Below are 25,102 nucleotides of genomic sequence, written 5' to 3' on the forward strand. Positions count from 1 at the left end.
ACGATATCTCATCTCCCAATAATTGGGAGGTTAATTATTAAAGGAATGACTTGAAATTTGGAACTTAAGGTCCTTACAATATAAGGATCCGACACGAACAATTTCGATCAAATGCAATTCAATATGGCGGCTAAAATGGAGAAAATGTTGCCAAAAACAGGATTTTTCGCGATTTTCTCAAAAACGACTCAAACGATTTTGATCAAATTCATACCTAGAATAGTCATTGATAAGCTCTATCAACTGCCACAAGTCCCATATTTGTAAAAATTTTAGGAGCTCCGCCCCATCTATGCAAAGTTTGATTTTAGATTCCTAATTATCAGGCTTCAGATACAATAAATTTAAACAAAAAATTTCGATTGGAAAAGATTGAGCATGAAAATCTCTACAATTAATGTTCAGTAACATTTTCACCTAACATTGAAAATAAGCTCGAAATTCGAGAAAATGTGATTATCCAATCGCAAACTGTTGATTCTATTAAATGGTTCACTATGAAGAGATAGCAGACCTCGTATGTCTCCAGCGTCATTGTCCTGTCACCAGCTGGCTCAGATCTTTGTTTATAAGTAGACTTGAGATGCGCGTTAACACTAGCGTCAGGTGATAAATTTTCATAACGGCAAGGAAAGATGTGTGAGTGCACCACACCAGATTTTTGTAATATGTTTTTCACTTTTCATCAGCTGATGCTGTGCTTATATCTGTATCTTATTGTTTCTGTACAAATACAAGCATAGTAAAAATAGCATCGGCTGATAAAAATTGAAATGCGCGTGCTCCTGGCGCATAAGTTTGTACACACCTTATTACTGGTGTTCTTCAGATTCATCAAAATCTATATATATATAAAATCGAAATGGCACTCACTCACTGACTGACTCACTCGCAGAACTAAAAATCTACCGGACCAAAAACGTTCAAATTTGGTAGGTATGTTCAGTTGGCCCTTTAGAGGCGCACTAAGAAATCTTTTGGAAATATTTTAACTCTAAGGGTGGTTTTTAAGGGTTTAAAGTTCGTCTTTTAGCATGTATGTTCTTCTTATTCTCTTAATTATGATTGAAAAATGTCCATACCATATGTTAATATAGAACTATAATCTAGAGAGAATACCTCTTCGAGACAGTTGTTAACTGGTAACTAAATTAATAATTTTGTCAGGTTGGCATTAAGTTGAGTTGACTTTGTTAGGTAGGCACCAAGTTGAAGATTGAAATGCATTTATCGCGGAAAAATTGATTGGGCAATGCTACTTTAATCAGAGCTATTTCTGGGAATATTATATTACTAGCCGTCAGGCTCGCTTCGCTCGCCATATCCGTTTAGTCTGGACCCCCGACTGGATCGTCTTAACATATGATAAAAATGCTCAAATGAAAAAATGTAGGCGAGCGAAGCGAGCCTGCTGATCTCATTCTTGGACGATCCAGTCGGGGGTCCAGGGGGCGGAGTCCTCCTATCAATAAACCTATACAAATTTTCTTCAGCTATTTAACATAACGGGTTTTAACTCTAGGGTGTCAAATAAGATACAAATTGTACACTTAAATAAATATATCTTTATTTTCCTTAAAAATAAACTTACAACTTTTGATTCCTAAAGATACAATCTTATTCATGATCGTAAACATGGAGATAAGAATAGAATTACTTTAAATTACGCATTCACACAGAAACGATATTATACAAAAAGGTTTTTAAATAATGGCATAACATCCATGTCTCCAACCATGCTAGTATATAAATAATGACAAATGAAATGACAGAAGTGTAAGCTCTAGAATTAGAAAAGTTTTTAGAATGGTAATGTTGTGTGGGTGTATAATGATTTATGAGTATGATCAATATATTATCAACAAATAAATTATTCAAACAATATTCATTTCCAACTATTTCAATGCAGTTCAGTTTTTGATGATGACAATATTATTACAATAACTAATTGATTAATTTTCACAACTCAACCCGAATATTACCTAGTAATATCAATTACAATTTGAATTCATTTTCAAGTCAAGTTTTCACAGATGTGTATAGTTTTTCAATTTTATTTGTTCTATTGTGTACGGTTTACTGACTAGCTGCAGCTGGAAAATGATTCAATCCTATTATATTAAGCGAGCAATTTCTGTATTTATTTATGTATTTCCAACAGATCTCGAAAACGGCTCTAACGATTTTTACGAAATTCGGAACAGTAGGATCATGATATAAAAATTCAATTGCACTAGGTCTCATTCCTGGGAAAACTCGCTAAGGTCATGAAAAGGATAATATTATTCATCCTTGGAAAAACAGCTGATAATTTCGTCGTCTGTCGATAATGGAAGTGAGTGAGCGAGTGCAAATGTGTGGGGGGAGACAAAATTATGACTCAGCTGTTAAACTGTTGCAATCATTCAATCAGGTATTTAGTACCGGTTATTTTAATACGTATTTATGAAGCAGAAGTCCTGTATTCATTAGACTTGAGCTCACGATAACCCGGCAAGCGCTTTCAGCCACAGACCAGTCATACTTCCATCATAATTTATTATTGTATCAAATAATAAAAAACAAGGATATCCAGCATTGAGTTTCTCATAAACTCATCAATGACAGATTGATGTTCAATGGGAGATACACAATGATTCCTTGACACAGTCTATCTGGTTTTTCCAACCAAAGTATTAAGATTACTAGGATGAAAGAGAACAGAATCTATACTGTAATAGACAAAAAAAAAAGAAAATTATAAGCCATCATAATACCTAGAAGTAGATATTTCTACAATAACTTAACAAAAAATACTAAATTTTATTAGGTGATTGCGGATGGTTCACCGAGATTAAATTTATCCGTTATTCCAGGCTGTAATTATTGGTCTGAACTTAATCTTTTTAAACAAACAACATACTCCTATCTTTACTACAAATCGTCTTGCTGAATAATACTAATATTGTTGAACAATTTTTGAACGTTTTCATTAACTTATAATGAAGTTCACATTATGTACTCTTTGATTTTCCAGATAATTCCATTATTGTTGATGTCATACTATCACTATAATTTACCAAATTTCAAACGTTATAGTGTTTGCAGCGGGAGGGGACGCTCGTGTTTACTGCCTAACTCAATTCAGGTCAATAGAAGCATTAAAATAATTAGAAACTAGAAATGAACACACAGCTAGATTCAGTAATTTACTTGGCTACACTCATATGAAGAACAAATTACTTTTAAAACATTACTACACATCAATAATAATTATGGCGTGTTATTAATGATTTTCTACTTCAAAAAAGGTAACGGAACAAAAATGAGATATACCTAAATAATATAATTCTCAAGTTTCAAATGTAATTGAAATTGGAGATTGCATATCACATAAATTGAGAATTATCCTGACTAAGGCTGGCCACTAACGACAGGACATACTTCATAAACATGTGTGTACATAAATGGCGTCACTGTTGGGTCATAACAGTAAAAGGCTTCCAACAAAATATTTCAAGTTTAGTTTATTGTATCTTCGAGTTTTTTGTTATTTTTTTATTCACTACTCTATTTGAGTTCCAATTATTTTTGTGTTTCTGTCATTATAAACAGTAATTTTATTGTATGTAACCACACATTAATTTTATTGTATTTATTTGCAGTGAACTATTTACTGTTGTTGTTATTGGTTGTTTATTTTATATTATAAGCCTCTCGCTGATGACAAATTATGCATGATTGACATGTGTGTGCATAATAAACATGCATGCACTTTATACACATGTCCTACCGTTAGTGGCCAGCCTAAGAACGTCTGAATTCATCATTTCAGAATATCCTTCAATTCGGAATGAAAGTCTATAAATGTATTATCGTTTCTCAAATAACGAATAACTTATGTAGATACGGTGCTTCACTGACAGTTGCAGCAGACCAAATCATCCGAAACACTATTTTACGAGCATATATAGTGATAAATTGTCTGTCCGGTGTAAGCAAACGACACACTTTGACTGCCTTAATCAGCGTAAACGATGAACTTCTGATGCTCGACGACACACTATGACTGCATCAATCGGCGTAAACGATGAACTGCTGGTGCTCGACATCGGCCACCTCGACCTGCACGTACTGCGGGGCATCGTCAGCATGAAGCATCGACATTGACGCTCTGCCCATCGGGTTTCGCGGTCTGCAACGCAAAACAATTTGCTTTTTAGTTTCGTTATTATTACACAATTAATTAATTTCAAATACCTTGGTGTTATGTTGACTGCCGATAACAAAGCAAGTTTTGAAATATGCAACAGAGTTACGTTGGGAAATCGTGCATATTATGCCAACCAAAAAATTTTCAAAAGCAGACTAATATCTCGAAAAACAAAGGAGAAGATGTAAAGGACATTAGTAAAACCAGTTGTGACGTATGGAGCTGAAACATGGACAATTTTGAACAAGGATGAGAGAGCGTTGAGGTCATTTGAAAGAAAGATGTTCAGAAGGATATGGGGGCCAATAAGCGATGAAGGAATCTGGAAAGCTAGGTATAATAATGAGATTGACGAAGCAATTGGAAGAGAAAATATTGTTAGTTCCATAAAGGCAAGACGAACTGAATGGTTGGGTCATGTGGTGAGAATGGGAGAGGAGAGAGGCACATTAAGAATGATGGATGAAATGATAATCAGAGCTAGGAGAAGATGACGTGGTGGATTAACTCCGTGTGCTGAGAGTGGCGAACTGGAGGAGGAAAGCACAAGAGTGCGATGTATGGAGGCGCCGTGTTGAGGAGGCCAAAGTCCACCCAGGACTGTAGAGCCAAATAAAATAAAGTAAAGTAAGTAAGTAAGTATTATTACACAATATAATTTATTGCAACTGTTCTAACGATGTATCGCTAAAAAATGCAAGTTTATAGTGAAGTCCACGTTATAATGACAATGTGAAAAGAAAGGAGAACATCGCTTCCGATTCTGTGCCTTCTATAAAATATAAGTGATATCGGTATATCAAATGTACTTAGAATTCATATTCTATATGTAACTGTATTCTAGGAACACTGGGCATATATGATGAAATATTAACCGTTCATTTTTGTAGAAAATTATCAATTATATTTTATTCGTCAAGAGGATATAACTTTCAATGTTTGAATAATTAATTTTCATAATTGAGATAAATTATTTCGTTATTTTAAAATTTCTTTAATTTTTAAAATTTAAATATTTCGTTATTTCTAAATTGTTGAAAACCCGATCTGGCAACCTTGCAGAGGTAGAAAAGGATAGCTATCTGCTTTGTCGAATGAAAGCAACACCTAAGTTAATCGAATACCGCCATTACAACGTGGACCACACTATAGTAAGAGTCTACGAGAGCAGTAAAACATTGGAAATTGATAACTCAATGAATTGTCTCTCAACTTTATTTTTGAAATGGTTGATCTGTGCATAAGAATGTAGAACACAAGAGAAGTTTGTTAGTGCGTTTGCTGTGAAATAGATTTTTATTAATTTCAAATGAATTAACTTATACGAATCAGTGGATTCTACTCAACGGACAGACTTGAAATATTTCATTCCATAAGTATTGTTCAATAGAATATTGAGGGTCATGTGTACTACAGTAACTATATTACCCACAGTATGGCCATTGGAATTTTATTCCCGCCGCCGCCATGAAGATTCCAAATATTTGAATTTTACAATGGAGCTTATAGGCGATTATAAGTAAAATCGCTTGCCTTTACTTATTAAAGCATATTTTTGTGATTATTAACTTCGATATAATTTCTTTGATGTTTTTTCTATATTCCCAATATAGTTTTGGAACTTGAAATAGTGATTCGTAGATAATAGCGAGTAAAAATGAAAGGTAACGTAACCTGAAAGCTGAATCTTCAAAAAACTTTTGAAATATGCCATGATGTTGTAATAAATTTTGTTCCATTGACAAAAAATAATAAAGTTCTCATATCTATTTGTAGAAATATGATGAAATTCTCATCACAATAGATTCCATAACATTCAAATATTTTGTTTTATTAGTTGACAGCCAATAAGTCTGACGAAAATATTGTAAACACAACATTGGATATAAACTGTGGAAAAGCCAATAGGCATAATTCTACTTAATGATTTCAATAAACATGTAAGCAATTGAAAAAGAAAACACATAGCCCATTATTATACCATTATTATTCACATTTAGTGATATTTCAAATCTTAAGCTCGCGGTAATGCAACTCTAAATCCATATTATATCAATAACTATTGACCAATTATTGAACATGTTTTGGGTAGGGTACTCAGTACTGAAGAGAATCAATAATATTATTATTATTGTCATTTGATTCAATAGAAGTCAAGATTTACTTAATCAGCACTTAATCACGGTTGAAAATTTCATAAAATGTTATACTTAATTGAGCCGCAAAAAGTATTTTGAAATTGAATTATTTGAAGTTCGATCCAATAAATTGGATGAGGAAATACAATAAAATTGAAGTTTATCTTTCTGCATATTTATCTAGATCACTGGTTCCCAATAAGTTGTCCGCGAAAGCTCTAGAAGTGGTCTGCGATGAGTCCGAAGGAAGGAAAATTAATGTTTCAAGCTTTATTAGTGATTTTAAAATTTTCTTTATTGCCTATATTAAAGTCTAATCAATTTCCCTTCAAAAATGATATATCAAACTCATCGTGAGTTCAAAATATGTTTACAATCGGTAAAAGAAGTGATAGATTCCAAATTTCGAATGCTATAAGATAGGACTTAAAAGTTTGTTTGGAATCTTAATGGCGGATTTGTACCATGTGACCGGGCTAACCAATCAGAAGCGTGACAGTCAATGGCCATACTGTGGGTAATATAGTTACTGTAATGTGTACCATCTACGTCTAACGCAAATCTACTATTACATGTCGGTAAGATTGCATTTTTTATGTGTTTATTTTCAGGTTTAAAAGAACTGATCTATCTCAGTAACTGAGTTTAAACCAAGATGGTGCAAATAGGCCTAACAATAAACTTATAATCAAGACCTAGCCTGTAATTGTAGCAATAGTTCTGTAAATTTGAACATTTATGTAGTTTTCAATTTTTCACAATTTAAAATGCTGTATTGGAGGAATAGTTTTCGAATGAATCTTCGATTGGAAAACGAGCGATTGGACTTACTTGGCTTTTGCGTGTGTGAGTATGTGAGATTTAAGGTTGGTTGATTGCGCGAATTTCTTGTTGCAGCCGTCGAACGGGCAGACGTAGGGCCGATCTCCCGTGTGGATTCTGACGTGTGTGCGCAGGTTGAAGTCCAGCGAAAACCTCTTCCCACAGCCTTCGAATGTACACTACAATTTTATAGAAAACACATTGAGTATTACTGATAATTGAATTCATTTAAATAAGTGAAATATTATAAAGCTTTCGAGTTGTGCTTTTAGCGCCACTTTTGGGGTAAGTGACCCGAACTTTTGGAGGGAGATTTTTAAACCTCCGTTACAAGGGCCGCCTTTTCAGTACAGTTACCGCATTTAGAGTAACAGTTACTGTTATCTTTATATAGTAACTACTTTTCAGCACATATTGCACGCTGTCAACTGACACATGAATTTATTTCCTTGAAAAATGATATGGTTCACTTTTCAAGCTTAATATAAACAAGAGATCTCTCATTGAAATGCATAATTTCCCTCAGTTATGATACAGATAAATACGGAATTGATAGATGAAATATGAATCAATGAATAGTTTCAAAGGTCAACAAATTGACTTTTTTCATTCTGTTATATAGTCTTATGGTATATTCGCAGAACAAACACACCGCATACATCTAGTGATATGTGAAATCAAAACTACAAGATGATGCGAAGAAATCTGAGGAATAGTAGGCCTACCTTATAATAGCTGCAAAGTACTAAAGCATAGGACATTGGTGCTGCTACTCCCGGCCCAAATTCCCCATTTCTGATTTCTCAGATCAGCCGCAAATGACGGTGGGTTAAATCAAACCTTTTGTAAAACACCTTCTTTCCACCCAACAAACACTACAGAGATTATGTGTTTTGTGTGGGAAAGATTTTAAAGAAATTGTATTTCTGTAATAAAAAATAAGCTTCACCTGGAAGGGTTTTTCGCCGGTATGGACAAGTTGATGCCGCTTGAGTTTGGAACTCTCGACGAACGCCTTGCCACATTCGGCACACACATGTACGCGCGGTCCGTGCGTGTGTAGATGTTTGCGCATCGCCGAATTGTCCCTGAACATTTTCGTACATCCCTTGTGCGGGCAAGCTATTGTTCGATCTATTCCTTCGTTCATCTGTTTCTTCATCTTCATTTTATGACCGGGTCTAGAAAAGAAATGATATATATATAGAGCTGAACAAGTTTATTTCAGTAATCAAATCAATGCTATTCAAACTGACTGTAGGACAGATGAGTAACAATGCAAATGAGGTCAGTCCGTCAGTGGTCTTTTCTTTCTTTTTCTGTGTCTAACTAGCAGCTTATTTGTAATACTATAGTAGTAGACCGGTCGGTTGCATTTAATTAACTCACCTATCTAGTACTCAACTCTAATTTTAAGATTTGAGCAAACCACTCCTCACAGGCTAGGCCTAGGGGCGTTTCTTCTTTTATTCATTCGCGTTAAAGAACCGAAGAACTAAGCCAAAAATCATCATATTGTGAAAAGTTTGATAAGATATTGATTTTCCTGGTATTGATAAATTGATAAGTATTGACAATTACTGTTCATTTATTGATAATTAAATATTGGTACAATATTTCTGGATGAATAAAATCTATTTCATTCTATACTGAGATAATGGTACAGTAATGTGGGAATGGGAATAAAGTGACACAGTCTTCGGGATTTCACCCAAAAGATTCGCCACATTCTGAGGGACTGCAAAAATTCGACTAATAATTGCCAAGTTCATACTCTACTAGGATACAAGTTACAATACTTCATTTAAGTTATGTAAGTAGCATAACCTTTAGACTGTGTATTCCAAATTAAGGTTTGAAGAAGTTTTGGGCAAATGCCTGTTGTTTTTACCTGAATTGTATTTGCATATGAATAAATAAATAAATAAATACTATTGCAATAGGCCTGAAAATAAGCAATATACGAAAATTTATTCCAAACGCCTGTTCAATTACTACTATAAATCTTGATATAATATTATAAATGACCCGGGATTGAACTTCTCAATCATACACTTATAATGCGCAGATTTATAGTAATCTCTAAGTTCATCCACATGTGGAATGTGCAGACTCCTTTGAGTCAATGTTTTTTAAAACACTTGATTTTGATGGTAAATCACTCTTATATAATATTATATAATGTTATGTAGCCTTTATTCTATACTTATATAGTGTTTTTGCCCCCTGTGGGTCGGGGGAGCTTTGAGTCGATCATCGTACTCAAGAATGTGTTGAAAACCAGAATTCACCCACAGTATCCATGTTTGTCGTAGGAGGCGACTGAAATGGACCTCAAGGCAACTCCAGAAGTTGCCTTGACTTCAAACCCACGAGATCTGCCCCATCAGGGCATTTCGGAGGGGCAAAAAGAAAAACCCAAGAGACCAGAGATGGGTGAAACTCCAGGCACAAATGTAGTTCAAGATGCTAAGTCGAGGGTGACCAGGTGTCCTAGAGGCAATTTGGCGACCCCTCCTTCAGCGGAAGGACCTACAAAGAAGCCAGGAGTGGAACTCACGAAGGTCACGAGTTTGTGGGTGGAGAGACCAAAACTCACCACTGCTCAGAGAAGGGCGGCCATTCAGACAAAACTTCTTGGGAGAGGTGAGGCTTTTGACCCTGCAGAGTTTTGGAGGGGCAAAAACAAAAACCCAAGAGACCAGAGATGGGTGAAACTCCAGGTACAAATGTGGATCAAGAAGCTGAGTCGAGGGTGGCCGGGCGCCCTAGAGGCAGTTTGGCGTCCCCTCTCTCAGCGGAAGGACCTACAAAAAGACCAGGAGTGGAACTCACGTAGGTCACGAGTTTTGGGTGGAGTGACCAAACCTCACCACTGCTCAAAGAAGGACGGCCATTTAGGCAAAACTTTTTGAGAGAGGTGAGGCTTCTGACCCTGCAAAGCATATATCACACTGGATTGCAACAAGCAACCGGGTGATGAATGGGATGTTAGTATGGGAAAAAACTCCTGGTTCTTGTAAAGAACACAGGTATTGGTTTTTCTAACTAACATACTACTTGGGAACACAATAAGCTTTGGTTGACGTGTAGGGTTCTTTGAACCTTTGGATCCTTGAATCAATTCCTTCAAAAACAATAAATAATGTTATTAATGTGTTTAACGATATTAGTTTATAATATTCAGTTAAGTCTTTATTTTGATGATTTCTAGTCTTGATGAATGTGGATGTTTCATTTTTATGTAAATTCGCATGGCTTTCTGATGGTGGGGAGTCCCTTGTGGGAAGGTCTCATCTCTCCTGAATATACACGGTTGATGAAAATTTTGGAAAAGCTTAATATTTCTTTTACAAGAATAATTCGATAGTAGGTTTTATTAGGATTCCAATTCGAATAAAAAAACTACTATTCTGTCGTTTTAAAATTTTGGTCCGCCATTTTGAATCCAATTTCATTTTTTTAATTGGGAAGATGATCATTGTGATACATGATTTCAATACAAAATTGCAAGAGAAAATGAATGGCGAAGACCGCAGATCCATATTTCAGACAGTTTCAAAGTTATTTAAATTCAAATATACTAGTAATTCAGTATATATTCAGTATACTATTACAGAAATGAAATGGATGAGCACATCAAGAATATGACATAACATTTTTGTTCAAAGGGTTGAATATGTGAATTTGAATATATTTATTCATCATCATCATCAGTGTTTTGCCCTAAGACAGGTCTATACATGATTCCTCCTTCTCCATTCCTCTCTGTCATGTCCTTTACCAACGCTTAAAAAGTGAAATTTGACAGTCAAGATTTACTTTGTACCGTACTTTGTACCGAAAACTGAATTGAAGTGTTTTAAAGTGGATTGTAAAAAATATATGTACCTTGCGAATTCAGCTAGTTGTTTCGGATCACTAAGATCGAGTCCTGGTATTCCTTCCGGTGGAATTTTTCTTTCGTGAATGTATTCATCATCGTACTCTGTTTCTAGTTCTGGGTTACTGCCCTCATCTGCAAAAATAATAAGAAAACACTTTTGAATTGGTGACAATCACTTACAACTATTAATATTGGCTATAGAGTTGGAGGAGATCTACGAATAAATTGATTAATTAGGCTAGGTACCAAGAGTCCAAGTGCCGTATGACCACACGCACAGATAAGAAACAATCTAAAAAGAGCCATAGAAACGAAACACCTTGTGACTAGTCGGTCGCTGCTCACATTCAACGCCACCAGCAAAAGTACGTTGCATGATCAGGCCCATACTTTACGAATTTCCTACACGTCTGTCGAGACGTACGACGTTGTATCCTTCAATGAGTTTGGGAAAAGATGAGGGGATTTTTGTTTTTAATGGCAATATTCTGAACTATTTAATAATTATTTTCGAATTTTGAATTAGGAATATTGCCATTGTAGTTGACAAACGCCCACTGGAGCGCTGAAGAGCTCCATCAGCACAAGCGCAAACAGCTCTCTATTTCTTAAAAGTGTACGATCACTTTGGATGCACGTGAGTACTTGAGGGTTAAAAGGTAGTGGCTACATGTCCTTCAAGACCGTCAAAAAGTAAATGTATAATCACATTGGGTGCACGTATGTGCAAGTTCACTCTAGATCATGGCAAGAGCACAGATAATTAACAAAATCTGGAAAGAGCCATGGTAACACTCACACTGAACGCGTACACTTGCTGGTGGCGTTCAGTGTAGGCAATGACCCATATAAATATGGGTCTATGGTGTGTGAACAGCTATAGAAACGTAACAACATGTTTCTATGACTCTCTCCAGATTTTGTTTCTGATGATTGTTTTCCAGTCCTGAGAATGTAAAACGCTCTATATGATGGAGTAAGAAGCATGGACATCAGGTGCTTCAGAGCACAATTTAAGAAGTTGCTAGTCGAGTTACCGTTCTACACTGTGCAAGAATATTTCGACGCCAACAAAAACATCATCTGAACCAGTGATGCTTTTACTGACAGGGCATCTTTAAAAAATATCCATTTTTATTTGCTTTATGTTTGATCAAGTTAACAAACATGAAGACAGTGTTATTCCTGACAACAAATTTGGGAAAGGAACAGTTTTGTTCATTTCCCAATCATTGATAGATGAGAATGATATTGTATCTATAAATTTATAAATAAATAACTTATATTTCAATCCTATAACAGGAACCATGTCAGGTCCTCTTCCAGGCACAGTCAATCCATATTTCTGGTCATGACTAAGAAGAAAAGTATGAAGTACTGTAAGTAATTTCTCATCTTTCGCGCATGGTCATGCATGATCTGGCGTGCCGCGTCCACACCATGTCGATCGACAATGTCGAACAAGTCTGGACGTGTCGCTAAACATTGTTGAGCGCTGTCGAGTCGAGTCGAACGCAACCCGAATCAGGTCGGTCCGGATCAAAGACAGTCGAGTCGAAGGCACCAGTGTGGACGTGTCGATCTTGTCACTGCCGTTTTAAAAAATAGAATAGTGCTATACTGTTGTTCAAGTGCTTACATTTTTATTGAAAATGAATTGGAGTGATACCCAAACGTCGAATTTTATTGAAATGTACCGTGATCGTTCTTACTTATGGAATTCAAGTGATGTTGACTATAAAAACAGAAACAAACGGCATGATGGTTTGGTGGAAATTGCGGTGTCATTTGGCATTGAAAAAGTGGAGGTGGAAAAGAAAATTTTCTAATTTTTTCAAAAAAAGTGTATGAATCGCCAGTTGCCAAAAAGTGCAGCGTTACTGCAAGGCGATGGTTTACTGGAATTGCTTTTCTGAATGGTGTGTCTTTTTTAATTACGTTAGGCGCAATCATTTTCAAAATCGGAACTTTTCATTCTAAAAAAGTTTTTAAAGCCCGCGTCACATCTATATTCTAGATTTAATTCGTCAACCTCATCCAGCAATAAATCTTCCATAAATTCCTCCGTACTATACTTTTTGGCTTCCCAAGATGGCAATAAGAATTGCAGCAGAAGCCGCTGCTCCAGCATCTTCATCATCACTCATTTTATATAAAAACTCGATTTATATTTAAAATAAAACACTCGATTAAATATAAAACACTCGATTATGTATGAAAATTTATGATGGTTGTCGGTCGACTCGTCCACATGTACTGAGGCAATTTTGTCGAGTTGACACAGTCGAAGGTGTCGAGCGACTTTATCGATCGACCGGGTCGACAGAGTCGATCGACATAGTGTGGACGCGGCTTTATGTGATCTTACCCTTCATTTCTTTACTTCTTGATGGACATGCAACACTACCTCCGTAAACAAAGCCGTAGTGCATTCGTGTGACGACCGCACAGGTAGGGCTCCTACACCAATGAAATTCGTTGATTTCAGCTGATCTATATCAGCTAGTGTCTTTTATTGGTCTAGGATCCCAACCTGTGCTGACGTCACCAGAATGCACTTTGGCTATGTTTACGGAGGTAGTGCATGTAGCCATCTGCTCGTTATTTTGCAATTTAAATTCAATTGCCATGAATATCAATATAATAAAATCACCTGATTTCATTAAAAGAAGATGAATTTACTAACTTATGAGCAGATAACTGGATATTTTAGGTTATATGCACTAAATTTTATCAGTAACAATAAACAAGTTGTTTACTAGTGAGTCTCTTAAAAGGTATTTTGATTCAATAATATTGTGTCGACTATATCAAGTTACAAATAATTATTTTACACAACTTGACTTAACACACTCTAACATTTTGTGAGTAGTTTTCTGTTTTTTTTTATAATTTTTGCAACGACATAAAATCCAACAAAATCAAAATATGGATAAAGGATTTTATAAAACCATTAACCTCTTGTAAAAGTTTGTAGGATTGTTTTAGCATCATTGGAAAATATAATTGATTAAAATACACAAAATGGGTTATGGTGACCATAATGAAAGTAAATTCAACATACAGAATTTATAGATGTGGTCAATATGCAATTCGTAAGCCAATCTGTATCGTGGATAAGAAGCATACATAGTATAATAATAATAATTCTCATTTGTAGACTAGATAGAAAAGTAATTGGTCTGTATATTAGGTTTTCAGCATCTGATTTTATAATACGTACTATATATTATGTTATCATCAATGCTTTAATTCTTATTTTATAAAAAACATTAAAGCAGCACACAGTTGATCTACAAGTTATTGATTTGTGTTAAATACGTTTGTAGGTACGGTAACATAAGTTTTAAGAATAACACAAGTTAACATTACAGTTATGAAACCAAAACCATGAATACCTACTTAGGTATTCATGCAACTTGAATGTAGAGATACATACTTACATAATTTATTGCTAATCTATAATTGAAGTTTTATTTTCACTCAAATTATTAATATATAGAAAATAAAGGCCAACGTAAATTCAAACATGAGTTAACCCTTTCGTCAGTGCTATAGAATTGTTCCAAGAAATAAAAATGCAAATTATCTGTTCTACTATAATATTTCATCAAGTTACTTAGGTATACTATAGTTATTATAATTTTTATATTAGTTTACAATCATTTCATTATTATTATTGAAATAGGCCTACGTTGATTGATATAGATGATTTATTAGACTAAAGAAAGGCTGTCGCAAGAAGTAACCTACATCAATCTAAAAAGAAAAATTAAAACTGTTGAATTTATTCCATTAACTAATAATAATAAAATCAGCGTCTTTATAAAATATATCAAATTAAAAGTTGGAAAAAATAACTAAAATTAAATGTAGACTGATGCATAGGATATGATTGACTTGATTCAAAGTTACGTAGGCTAGGCTATAATAAAAGAATAACTAAATAAAAGTCAGTTTCTATGCACATTTTACAAATAATAAATGTTAGTAATTGTATTGTAGAGTAAAAACGGGTAAAAATAAGAAATTTATTGGTTTTTCTAGTCGATGTCATTGACTAGACATAAATAGGAGCTTTGAAGCTTCCAAGCAAAACGCCAACGAAAAATGGCTTCCATCCGCCATCATTCCAAAGCGGCCATATTACAATAATAAAGGAGCCATATTGCAAAATAATAATGGCAGCCTCCTTTGAAACATTCATGGCAGACACAGAATCAAAACAAGTGCTGATTTTTAAAAAATACATAGTGAGAGTTCAAAATAAATAGGTAAATATGTTAGTATGAACAAAGGCTTATTCCATTTATTGATCGAGGGTTCTTCACGCCCATCTAACGACGCTGAGCTAATACAGGTGAGCTTATTAGCATCGCTTTGCTTCCAACGAGATCTTCCCGTATAGAAAGCATAAGAAAACAGTTTACTAAAAATTAACAGTAGAAAAATAAACTTACCATCATCAGTTCCCGAAGCCCACATTGTCACTGAAAATTCACCTTCCAAAGTCCTGATTTGCACTTGCTTTTGTTCCCACTTACGAGTTTTGGTATCCGTCATTTCACTCAAGTACTGCTCGTTACCACGGAATTTACCACTTTTTTTTGGCTTGCGATGTCCTCTTCTAGAAGGTCCTGGGCTTGAATCTGCGTAGAGATCGTTTTCTGATGGTACTGGAATTTGGTCGTACACTGATAAAGGATCGTTGGCTCCTACTATCTCCTCTTGCGTCTGTAAAATAATTTCATCTCTCCCCGGATCAGGAAGTTGTTGTAAGGCTATCATAGGAGAACCATCAACACATTCAATCGTTGTTTCTACAGTTTCACACGGTATTTCAACAGGAATAGACTCAATTTCAATCTCTTGAATGTCCGGCTGTATTTCAACTTCAGTAATGTAATCAGCCGACGCCATTTTCTAAACTACGAACGAACCTCCATCAAATCGTCACCGCCGTTCTATGCCTTTTGGATTATTCAGTGCCTTCTTTCTTCCAATGCCCAGTTGATGAAGTCCGTGGCAAAATATCGCATCGCTGTAAACCATATGTTGACGTATAGCCAAACTAGATAATTATAACACAAACATGTTCAAAGTTTTAAGCTCTCTAATCCCAAATCATTAAAATATTTTTGATAATACCATCTAAAGAGCAAAACTCCAACCTTCCAACTCACATTTTACCTTTTAAATCTTCTCCTCTTTGGGTTTTATTACCTTTCAGGTTATGTTAAGGCATGTACTTACACAGTTTGTCTATACGTCAGTCTATGATTTTTGGAGATGCGATATTATTTTCAATGAAAGGGTAATATTCACTTTCATGCATATTTCAATAATGTTTTGATTAAAATGTTTATTTCTAAATAAACTGTGAATCTATAAATCTTGATTTTTCCAAATAAAGACTAAAATAATTCTTTAAAATAATAATGTAATCTGCTTAGTTTTTGCATCTGCGCATGTTCGGATAAAGCGATGATGTGATTGGGTGAGAATATTTCTCTTTTCAAGCACCCGTGCTTCGTGACGGAAGTCCTTTTTCCAGACCTTGCTTTTCTCCCCCAAGTTTCTTTAGATCTTGCTTTTTCCAGTTTCATGTGGGGTGCACCAGTGGCATTGAAGTCTACGTTTTAATAACAGTATTTGGTCAATATTGATGTTTCTAAACTTGTCTATCATTCAACAAAGCAGTTAACGCTAACCTTTATTAGCTCCCCAACGTTGCCAGATTTGTTTGAACAATTTAGAAATATAATTGATTAAACAAATAATTATAACATACAACCTCTATTATGATAAATTATCAAGATTTATCAATTATCAATATCATTCAAAATAATATAATGTCCTGAATGTAATGTAACTGATGATTATTTTAAACAAGAATAAACAAACAATATTACATCAGATATACCGTAGGTACCGGTATCAGCAATTTTCTATAGGAAGCTTTCTTTGATTGGGGAGGAGATTGTATGTTTTGTCAGTCTCGTCGATCGGTCATCTTGAGATTAGTGTAAATATTTGTACTTTTTTTATTATTCGACAATGTCTATCCGGTTTATAGGCTACACTGGTCACAGACAGAAAAAAAAAATTGAATTGAAGTTCTCCTGCCATTCATTACGGTATAACGTAGACCTCACTATAGCAATTTTACACATTTTATTACTTTATATGAGAATATGTTACCATTATAATATATTTCACTGCGGTATTTGTTTCTCATGTTCTTAATACATATTCTCATGTTCTTCAATTTAGTAATTTTATAAACTATTTTTACCGGTAGAATTTATAACTTATATAACATAGGCCTGTATACAAAGTGTATATATAGACTGGTAAGCTTTGTGAGTGGCTTCATCACATCAGAAAAAAGGACACATTTCTAGTGAGTGTGACTCCTAAAATGGATACCGGTATGATAGATAACATTAGAATAGCACAGTGGCTCAGCCAGATTATAATATCATCTTGATAGTAACAACACATTTCATTAGACACATTCACTGGAATTATTATTTCCGCTATTAATAGAGGAAGATTGTATACTTTTCTTCACATTTTCAATTCTATATTAAATTTTGATGGCCTCATATGGGAATGCCTGCTGCATGACCAATTATTATTATAAGTATGTAACTGTAATGATTGTTGAGGTAATGTCGTACTGATAATGGAAAAAATATTAAAAAAAAAATGAATTTTTCAATTAAAAAGACAAGAAGAAATACTACTATAGTTAGGATAGGTAGGTACTGTTTTTACGATATTCTAAAAAATAGAACATTGTATACCTAGATAATATATAGATCATACAATTCCGAAGAAAAAAATGTGCAGTTTATTTATTTATTCAATCATTCAGAATTATATAGCTTACAGAAAAGAACCACAGGCTAACTTACGCCCAAAACGGTTGTCCATGTTGTCTAAAACGCACCCAAACTTCAACATAAATCGCTAGAGCCAACACCTCTGAATATGATTCATGAGTTGTAAAATCGCTTCCCGGTGGTTCGGAACCCACCTAGAACTGTATGTCCATTCATCTCTCATTATCATCCGCCTCATTACCCACGCACAAGCCTTTAGCTCATGTATCACCCTTAGCAAAAAGGATTCAAAGGAGACCGAACAGTTGAAGATATATGCACATATCACACAACAGTTGTACATATTTGCAAAATTTCTGCTCTGATCAATAAAATGCCATAATATCGAGATTTGGGTGCATTTTAAACAGCATGAACAACTGAACATATCTATTATCTCGCTCACAAAGCATTTTAGTAACCATACTTAGATGAATCTTTTTCCTTTATTCAGATGTAAGGAAGCCATTTTACAGAGTTTATTTGTCTTTATTTCAGAGACCCACTGTATATACTGTATAATAACGTACCAAGAACTTATGCTAATTAATTACGAAGAGTAAATTTTCCAAAATTATTAATCTAATATTATTAATGCAATATTGCTCTTTTTTGACTCGTACCACAGTTATCTTAATGTATTGGTATCAGAAATGAACTTCAATTGTAAAGCCTATAGACCTTTTCCAAGATCAGTAAAATAAGAAAGAAATTATTCAATTTTACAGGAATTACATTTTCTCTGTTCAGCACAGGTGGGTTTCGAATACCTCTGAGAGAGAAATATATGAAGAAGAGCAAGAGGAATCAGGAGCGTTACGTGAAGATATTATTATACCAGGGAAATCCTGACATATAGCTTCACCAAGTGTAGGGTGAATGGATCAGACTCATGGTTCCAACTCAACCCATCAACCTTCTCTGAATTTGATGGTAAATTACCGTAGGTCACTCGTACTTGAAGAAATACCTCAGGAAACTTTTATGTATGTGTAATTCAATAGCAGGGCAGTCTGAAAACTTTTATGAGCTTATTAACACACTACTGTAATGACTCTGTGAACAAGAGCTGTTGTATCTTCAATATATCTTCTAGCTGTTCATATTTTTAACAGTTATTACAGTGGACATTGAAGTTTCGAAGTTTCTGTCACTTTGGATGCGTAGGAAACCCCTAATACTACTCCGGACATTTTATTACTTATCAATGTGAAGGTAGAAATTGTGGGAAAATCTATAGGATTTGCAGAATAAAGGAAATAAAAGCTTTTTACAGTCTGTCGTAAGAAAATATGCGTCAATCAAGAATTAACATCCAACATCACTCAAAAAGGATTGTAACATGAATACCACGTGTTCAAAATGACCTAATTTTGTTGATGAATGTTGAAATATAGCCTACCGTAATCAAAGAGATAAACTAGTTCTTTCTCACGAGAGTTATTGTCATTTTCATGTAGAGGTCGGAAATTTTCAAACTGTCCTCCTATAACTAGTGATATAAAATAACCGCAAATGTCAAGCCTGATGATAGTTAGGTTGACGAACTAATTCAATATAACAACTTCCAATTGCGTACCCACTGTAGGCTACCATAGATTAGTGTTACAAGGGCATAGAAATAGAAAATTGAATCAATAAAAAATAAGAGAATCAAAGAAAGGCCTAAACTGAATTGTGGTGTGACAATAAATAAACAACATGTTATGTGCAGTACTAATTATGTAAATCGATGTAAGTGATAGTATGTATTGTATGAGAATCCACTTTTTTAAATGGGTGTTAAAGTTTCTTGATAACGTAATGAAGCTTTTTCAAGTCCTGGTTTTTGATCCTTGATCTGTCATTCATTGTAACTAGTGATGATTTATTGATAATTTTACTGTATATTGATAATTTCGAAGTTTTTTTTTAAATATTATATAGCCTTTTATTTTCATAACATGATAGGAAATAGGGATAATCCACCATAAGTTATTCAATACTGAAAAACACTTCCTCTTTTTCAAGATTCAATAGAACTACATATCCAAGCTTCGAAATCACTCACTTGATGAAAAAATGTATAGTGAATGGCTGAAGTCTGAACAAAACACAGATGAGAAAAATGTATCCACCGATATAACCAACCGTTCTGTTATCCAAAATTCCAAGGAGCACAGTCAAGAGTGTCAAAGTAAAGAAATATATCTTTCATCCGAACTTCTCAACAGAACCAATGACAATGTTTCTGATTATTCTACAAAATACTTTGCGAAAAATAACATTCATGATTTTTCAATCATTGGCAATAAATGCAACCAGAAAAAACCCTTGAAACAAGTCCCTGAAATGCTGGTTGATAGTATGGACTTTATGGAAGATGATTCAATAACTCCAGATAAAATTGATTTGAAAGAGTCATGTGATTTGCCATATGTTATTGATTCAATATATTGTTACAACAGCAAGGAAAACATCAAGAAAGATGGTAATAAAACACCCAAACAGAACAATAAACAGGGACCATCCAAAAGTACCCCTGCAAATGGTGGTTTTTTGAGTTTCTTGAATAATCTTAGAGCTGGATGCTCCCCTTTTGCAAATCGGAGGAACTCAGATGACGATTCTGCTCAGAATAATATTAATAAAATATTTGGTCCTCAAGAATCAAAACTACCCACCAAATCAAGTGATACATCATCTAAACATCATGACGAAAGGTATGGAACTCTAGGAAAAGAAGGACTTCAATTGTTAAATAAACAGCGAGAATTGGACAAACTGAAGAGGAAGAGTGGTAAGTTTGACAAAGAACAAGCCAAAGATGAAAAACAAAATGGTAGAGCTGCTAAAGGAACATCTCTAGCTGGGGCTGATACTGGTGATCAAAAAAAGGCAAAGGCAATCAATAAAGAAAATCAAATTCAAAAGGCAGATAAATTGCCCAAAGTTAATCAATCAAAGCCATTATTGGCAGATGAAGAGAAACATACTCCACTAATACAAGGCAAAGGAGTGCCATCTCCTGTTCCTAGTACTGGGCGAGAAAGAGAGATGGCAAAAGACAAACAACAAGAAAAGGTTAAAAAACCTGACATGGATGAAGCTAAAGTTCAAACATCAATGTCACCTACAAATAAACTTGATCCAAAGTCAAAAAAGGGTGAAAGTCCATTGAAAGAAAAAGGAGAGTCTGATAAATTAGACAAGTCTGATAAATCAGACAAGTCCCATAAATTAGACAAGTCTGATAAATTAGATAAGTCAGACAAGTCTGATAAATCTGCTTTAAATGTAACTTCAGATGATGGAAAAACAGAGAGAAGCAATAATGCCTCTACACCAGTACAGGAATCATCCAATGCAGAAGATAATGCAATGACACCTGCCAAAAAACCTAAACTGCCAACAAGAGATGATGAAAGCCCATTAGATGGTAGAGGGAAGACTGATAAATCAGCTCTAAATTTGTCTCCTCAAGATAAAAGTTCTGAAAGGAAAAAACCCAAACCACAAGATAATGCAATGACACCTGCCAAAAAACCTAAACTGCCAACAAGAGATGATGAAAGCCCATTAGATGGTAAAGGGAAGACTGATAAATCAGCTCTAAATTTGTCTCCTCAAGATAAAAGTTCTGAAAGGAAAAAACCCAAACCAAACATACAACAATCACCTCAGCCAGAAAGTGATGGAAAGTCACTGGCAGGTGAAAATAAATTGAAGGCAGACACTGATACAAGTCCATTGGGGAAGAGAAGAGAGGCTACTCAGCCAGAAAGTGATGCAAAGTCGCTGGCAGGGGAAAATAAATTGAAGGCAGACACTGATACAAGTCCATTGGGGAAGAAAAGAGAGGCTACTCAGCCAGAAAGTGATGCAAAGTCGCTGGCAGGGGAAAATAAATTGAAGGCAGACACTGATACAAGTCCATTGGGTAAGAGAAGAGAGGCTACTCAGCCAGAAAGTGATGCAAAGTCGCTGGCAGGGGAAAATAAATTGAAGGCAGACACTGATACAAGTCCATTGGGGAAGAGAAGAGAGGCTGCTCAACCAAAAGGTGATCCAAAGTCACTGGCAGGAGAAAATAAGTTGATGGCAGACACTGATACAAGTCCATTGGGGAAGAAAAGAGAGGCTGCTCAGCCAGAAAGTGATGCAAAGTCACTGGCAGGGGAAAATAAATTATTGAAGGCAGACACTGACAGGCCTAAAAGTCCATTGGGGAACAGAAGAGAGGCTATTAATCAATTGACACCGAATTTGCCTTCAAGTGCTACCAGTACACCAATACAACAATCATCTTCACCAGATAGTAATTCAATGTCACCAGAAAGGGGATATGAATCAAAGCCAGAGTATGATAAGAGTCCATTGGAAAAAAAGAGTAAATTGAGTTCAAATATATCTCCAAACACTACCAATAGAACAGAAGGTGAAACAGAACAACAAAAACCCACTATCAATAAAACAGAAGATAAGACTGTAAAACAAAAACCAAGTATGATCGAACCAGAAGATAAAACAGAAAAACAAAAACCCACCATCAATAAAACAGAAGATGGAACTGGAAAACAAATACCCACTACCAATAAACCAGAAAATAAGACTGTAAAACAAAAACCAAGAAACAACAAACCAGAAGATGAAGCTGAAACACAAAAACCCACTATCAATAGAACAGAAGATGGAACAGAAAAACAAATACCCACTATCAATAAAACAGAAGATAGAATAGAAAAACGAAAACCCACTAGCAATAAACCAGAAGATGAAACAGAAAAACAAAAACCCACTACCAATAAAACAGAAAAACAAATACCCACTAGTAACAAACCAGACTATAGAACAGAAAAACAACAATTTGATCAATCAAATCAACCTGACAAACAGTCTGGAAGAAATGAGAAGGCCCTATCAAATTTGTCCCCAGATTCACCCATTCAAAAGCCTTATGATGAAACTATAAAGGATAAGATGAAAAGTGATGGTACAATAAATCCAGATGCTACACAAGGAAAACCCATTAAAACTAATACAGACTCACCAATTGATAAACATGATTCGAATGCAGTCAATGAGAGTACAACTGATGGAATGCCGTCCAATGTAAAAAGTGTTGAACCACAAAATGAAAAGCAGCAAAAAATGGAAAAGATCAAGAAATCAGACTTGGATGAAAGACCAAAAAGAAAATCCGGTGATTTGTCAAAAAGTGATAAGAAAAGACCAGGTAAATCGGCCGAAGAAACCGAAAAGGTTGATAAATTGGGCAGAGAAGCCTCACAATCCAAGCCTGATAGTGGAATTAAAGAAGGAAAAAAGGTGAGGGAAACACCAGTAGAAACCAGTCCTGATATTGGTAAAGTTACTAAAGGCAAACCAGATTCCCCTGATACTACTATATCAGACAAAACACCAAATAATGATGACAAGTTTAAAAAAGTTGATGGTAAAACGCCCTCCAACAAAATTGATGGCCAACCAAGTGATGTGAAACAAAGTGGCTCTCCAGTTCAGCGTAAATCTGTAATTGACAAGTCAGAAGCGGGTAAAAGCCCAGACAGCAAACGAAAAGAAGCTAATGATTTATCAAAACCTGATCAAAAGAAGCAAGATAAGCCTGTAAAAGAGGGTCCTGCTAAAGTTGGTATGAATAATATTTCAAAGGCGTTGCCTCCCCAAGTTTCTCCTGTTGCAGATGGAAAAGGAGTTCCAGAATTGAAGAAAGAAGGCACATATGATCAAAAACCAATAACTAATGTTGATGGTTCAATTGTACCCCACTCTGAAAACATCGCGAGGAGCTCTATCAATGACCAGGTTGAACAACTTTCTGTAGTAGAAGATGAAGCAGAATCTGAAATAAAACGGGGAGCTCCCATTAAGGCCAGGATGGTTGATAGACAAGATGATGATAACTCAGTCCCTTATGATCCTGAAGTCATCAGAGAAAAGCTGAAACATCAAATAAAAATGTTGCGTATGTATCAATTTTAACTTACTATTTTTTTGAAACTAATCTTAGCTAGATAGCATGCATTTTATATTATATTGCTTTTAAGCATGCATCTTATATAGTTATTCTGGTCTGTTGATTACAGTATCTATTGTAGGCTACATATTATTGTACATGAAAGTAAATAATCACTTCTATTCTTTCCATATATTATGCTAATGAACAGAACTAAAATTTAGTGTCTGAACTGATGTATTTGAACTGGTTGTGTCTCCGTAGGGTAGAAACTATATAGTAATTATAAAAAAACTGACACTTTTGCCTACTGTAAAGTGATTACATTCTCACATACCACTTGATACCTATAGCAGAATAATTTGATTATTTGGCCCAATACAGAGAAATCAACCATATAAACTTATTTTGTACATGTTTATACTAAAACCCAATGTATATTAATTTCTAATAATTTACTCACTCACTTGTACTACTTCATAATATTATTTTTGTTATGTATGGTCATATCTATGAATTTGTATAATTGGTATTATTAATAAAAATTAACTTACTTTTAGACATACAGATCTGGCCGATTGGTCTCATCAACATCTCGTACTCCATTGTCACCTTTTTTATTAGAAGATACCAAATAGTGGATATAACACATTTTAATTAGCTTTGATCAAGGTATTTGATTTCACTTTCAGGAGAAGAGGGATTTTACACTGACTCTGAATTTGATGACATGGATGATGAGATTTATCAAACCGTCATGTCGTATGGTGCACAGACCAATCTCAGTAAAATGTCAATTACAAGTGAAAGCAGTCTTTGTAAGTTCATATTAGACTAAAGGTCAGTTTTATTTGAATTTATATTCGAAGGAAAAGTAGTATGAATCAATTAGGCTATAGATAATAATTATTGTTACGTTTTTCGTATAGACTGAACAATACCGTAAGGAACACGTTTTGATATTTGATAACCATTGAAAATACTTGTTCTATAAATATTTTAATCAAATAATAATTCACATAATTATATAATAATTTTTTTTTGCAATGCAATTGCGATAGTATTAAACAATTATTATGATTGCAGTAAGATTATGAGGATGAGCAACATGGTTATATGATGGTGGAGAAAACCCTATATTGCTTGATTGGTGTTGGAATTCTTATTATGCTACGAATTCTATCTTTCATCCCCGCTTCTCAATGCACGAGATCTATTATA

The 25,102-nt window shown here is 34.7% G+C and overlaps 2 protein-coding genes across 5 annotated transcripts in view; one reads left to right on the top strand and one right to left on the bottom strand.

The window, feature by feature from the left end:
• Positions 1-1,545: 1,545 nt before the first annotated feature.
• LOC111054687 (transcriptional repressor protein YY1) lies at positions 1,546-16,003 on the bottom strand. Its single transcript, XM_022341759.2, has 5 exons — positions 15,499-16,003; positions 11,044-11,170; positions 8,102-8,333; positions 7,162-7,331; positions 1,546-4,174 (listed from the first exon to the last, which is right to left on the bottom strand). The coding sequence occupies exons 1-5, from the start codon at positions 15,956-15,958 to the stop codon at positions 4,054-4,056; spliced, it is 1,110 nt and encodes a 369-aa protein (XP_022197451.1). The 5' UTR covers positions 15,959-16,003; the 3' UTR covers positions 1,546-4,053.
• The window catches only part of LOC111054689 (microtubule-associated protein futsch), a 65,314-nt gene continuing 55,070 nt past the window's right edge, over positions 14,859-25,102 (top strand). For 2 of the 4 annotated variants that reach the window (XR_005571264.1, XM_039427869.1), the window contains exons 1-4: positions 14,859-15,398; positions 18,676-18,858; positions 19,936-23,890; positions 24,574-24,699. Coding sequence is in view for 3 of the 4 variants with exons in the window: in XM_039427869.1 (XP_039283803.1) it covers positions 19,987-23,890; positions 24,574-24,699 (4,030 nt within the window). In the remaining variant the exon portion in view is untranslated. Of the gene's footprint in view, positions 15,399-18,653; positions 18,859-18,918; positions 23,891-24,573; positions 24,700-25,102 lie in introns of those variants that run through there. The other 2 variants (XM_039427867.1, XM_039427868.1) reach the window with 2 other exon arrangements.

Source organism: Nilaparvata lugens, chromosome 5 (genome assembly GCF_014356525.2).
Source record: "Nilaparvata lugens isolate BPH chromosome 5, ASM1435652v1, whole genome shotgun sequence".
Classification (NCBI taxonomy): Eukaryota; Metazoa; Arthropoda; class Insecta; order Hemiptera; family Delphacidae; genus Nilaparvata; species Nilaparvata lugens.

Excerpts from the sequence above, each read along its gene's own strand:
- LOC111054687 (XM_022341759.2), bottom strand. The coding sequence starts at position 15,958 with ATGGCGTCGGCTGATTACATTACTGAAGTTGAAATACAGCCGGACATT. Across the intron at positions 8,334-11,043 it reads CAACTAGCTGAATTCGCAAG|ACCCGGTCATAAAATGAAGA; the intron begins GTACATATATTT and ends TTTCTTTTCTAG. Across the intron at positions 4,175-7,161 it reads CTCACACACGCAAAAGCCAA|ACCGCGAAACCCGATGGGCA; the intron begins GTAAGTCCAATC and ends TTTGCGTTGCAG.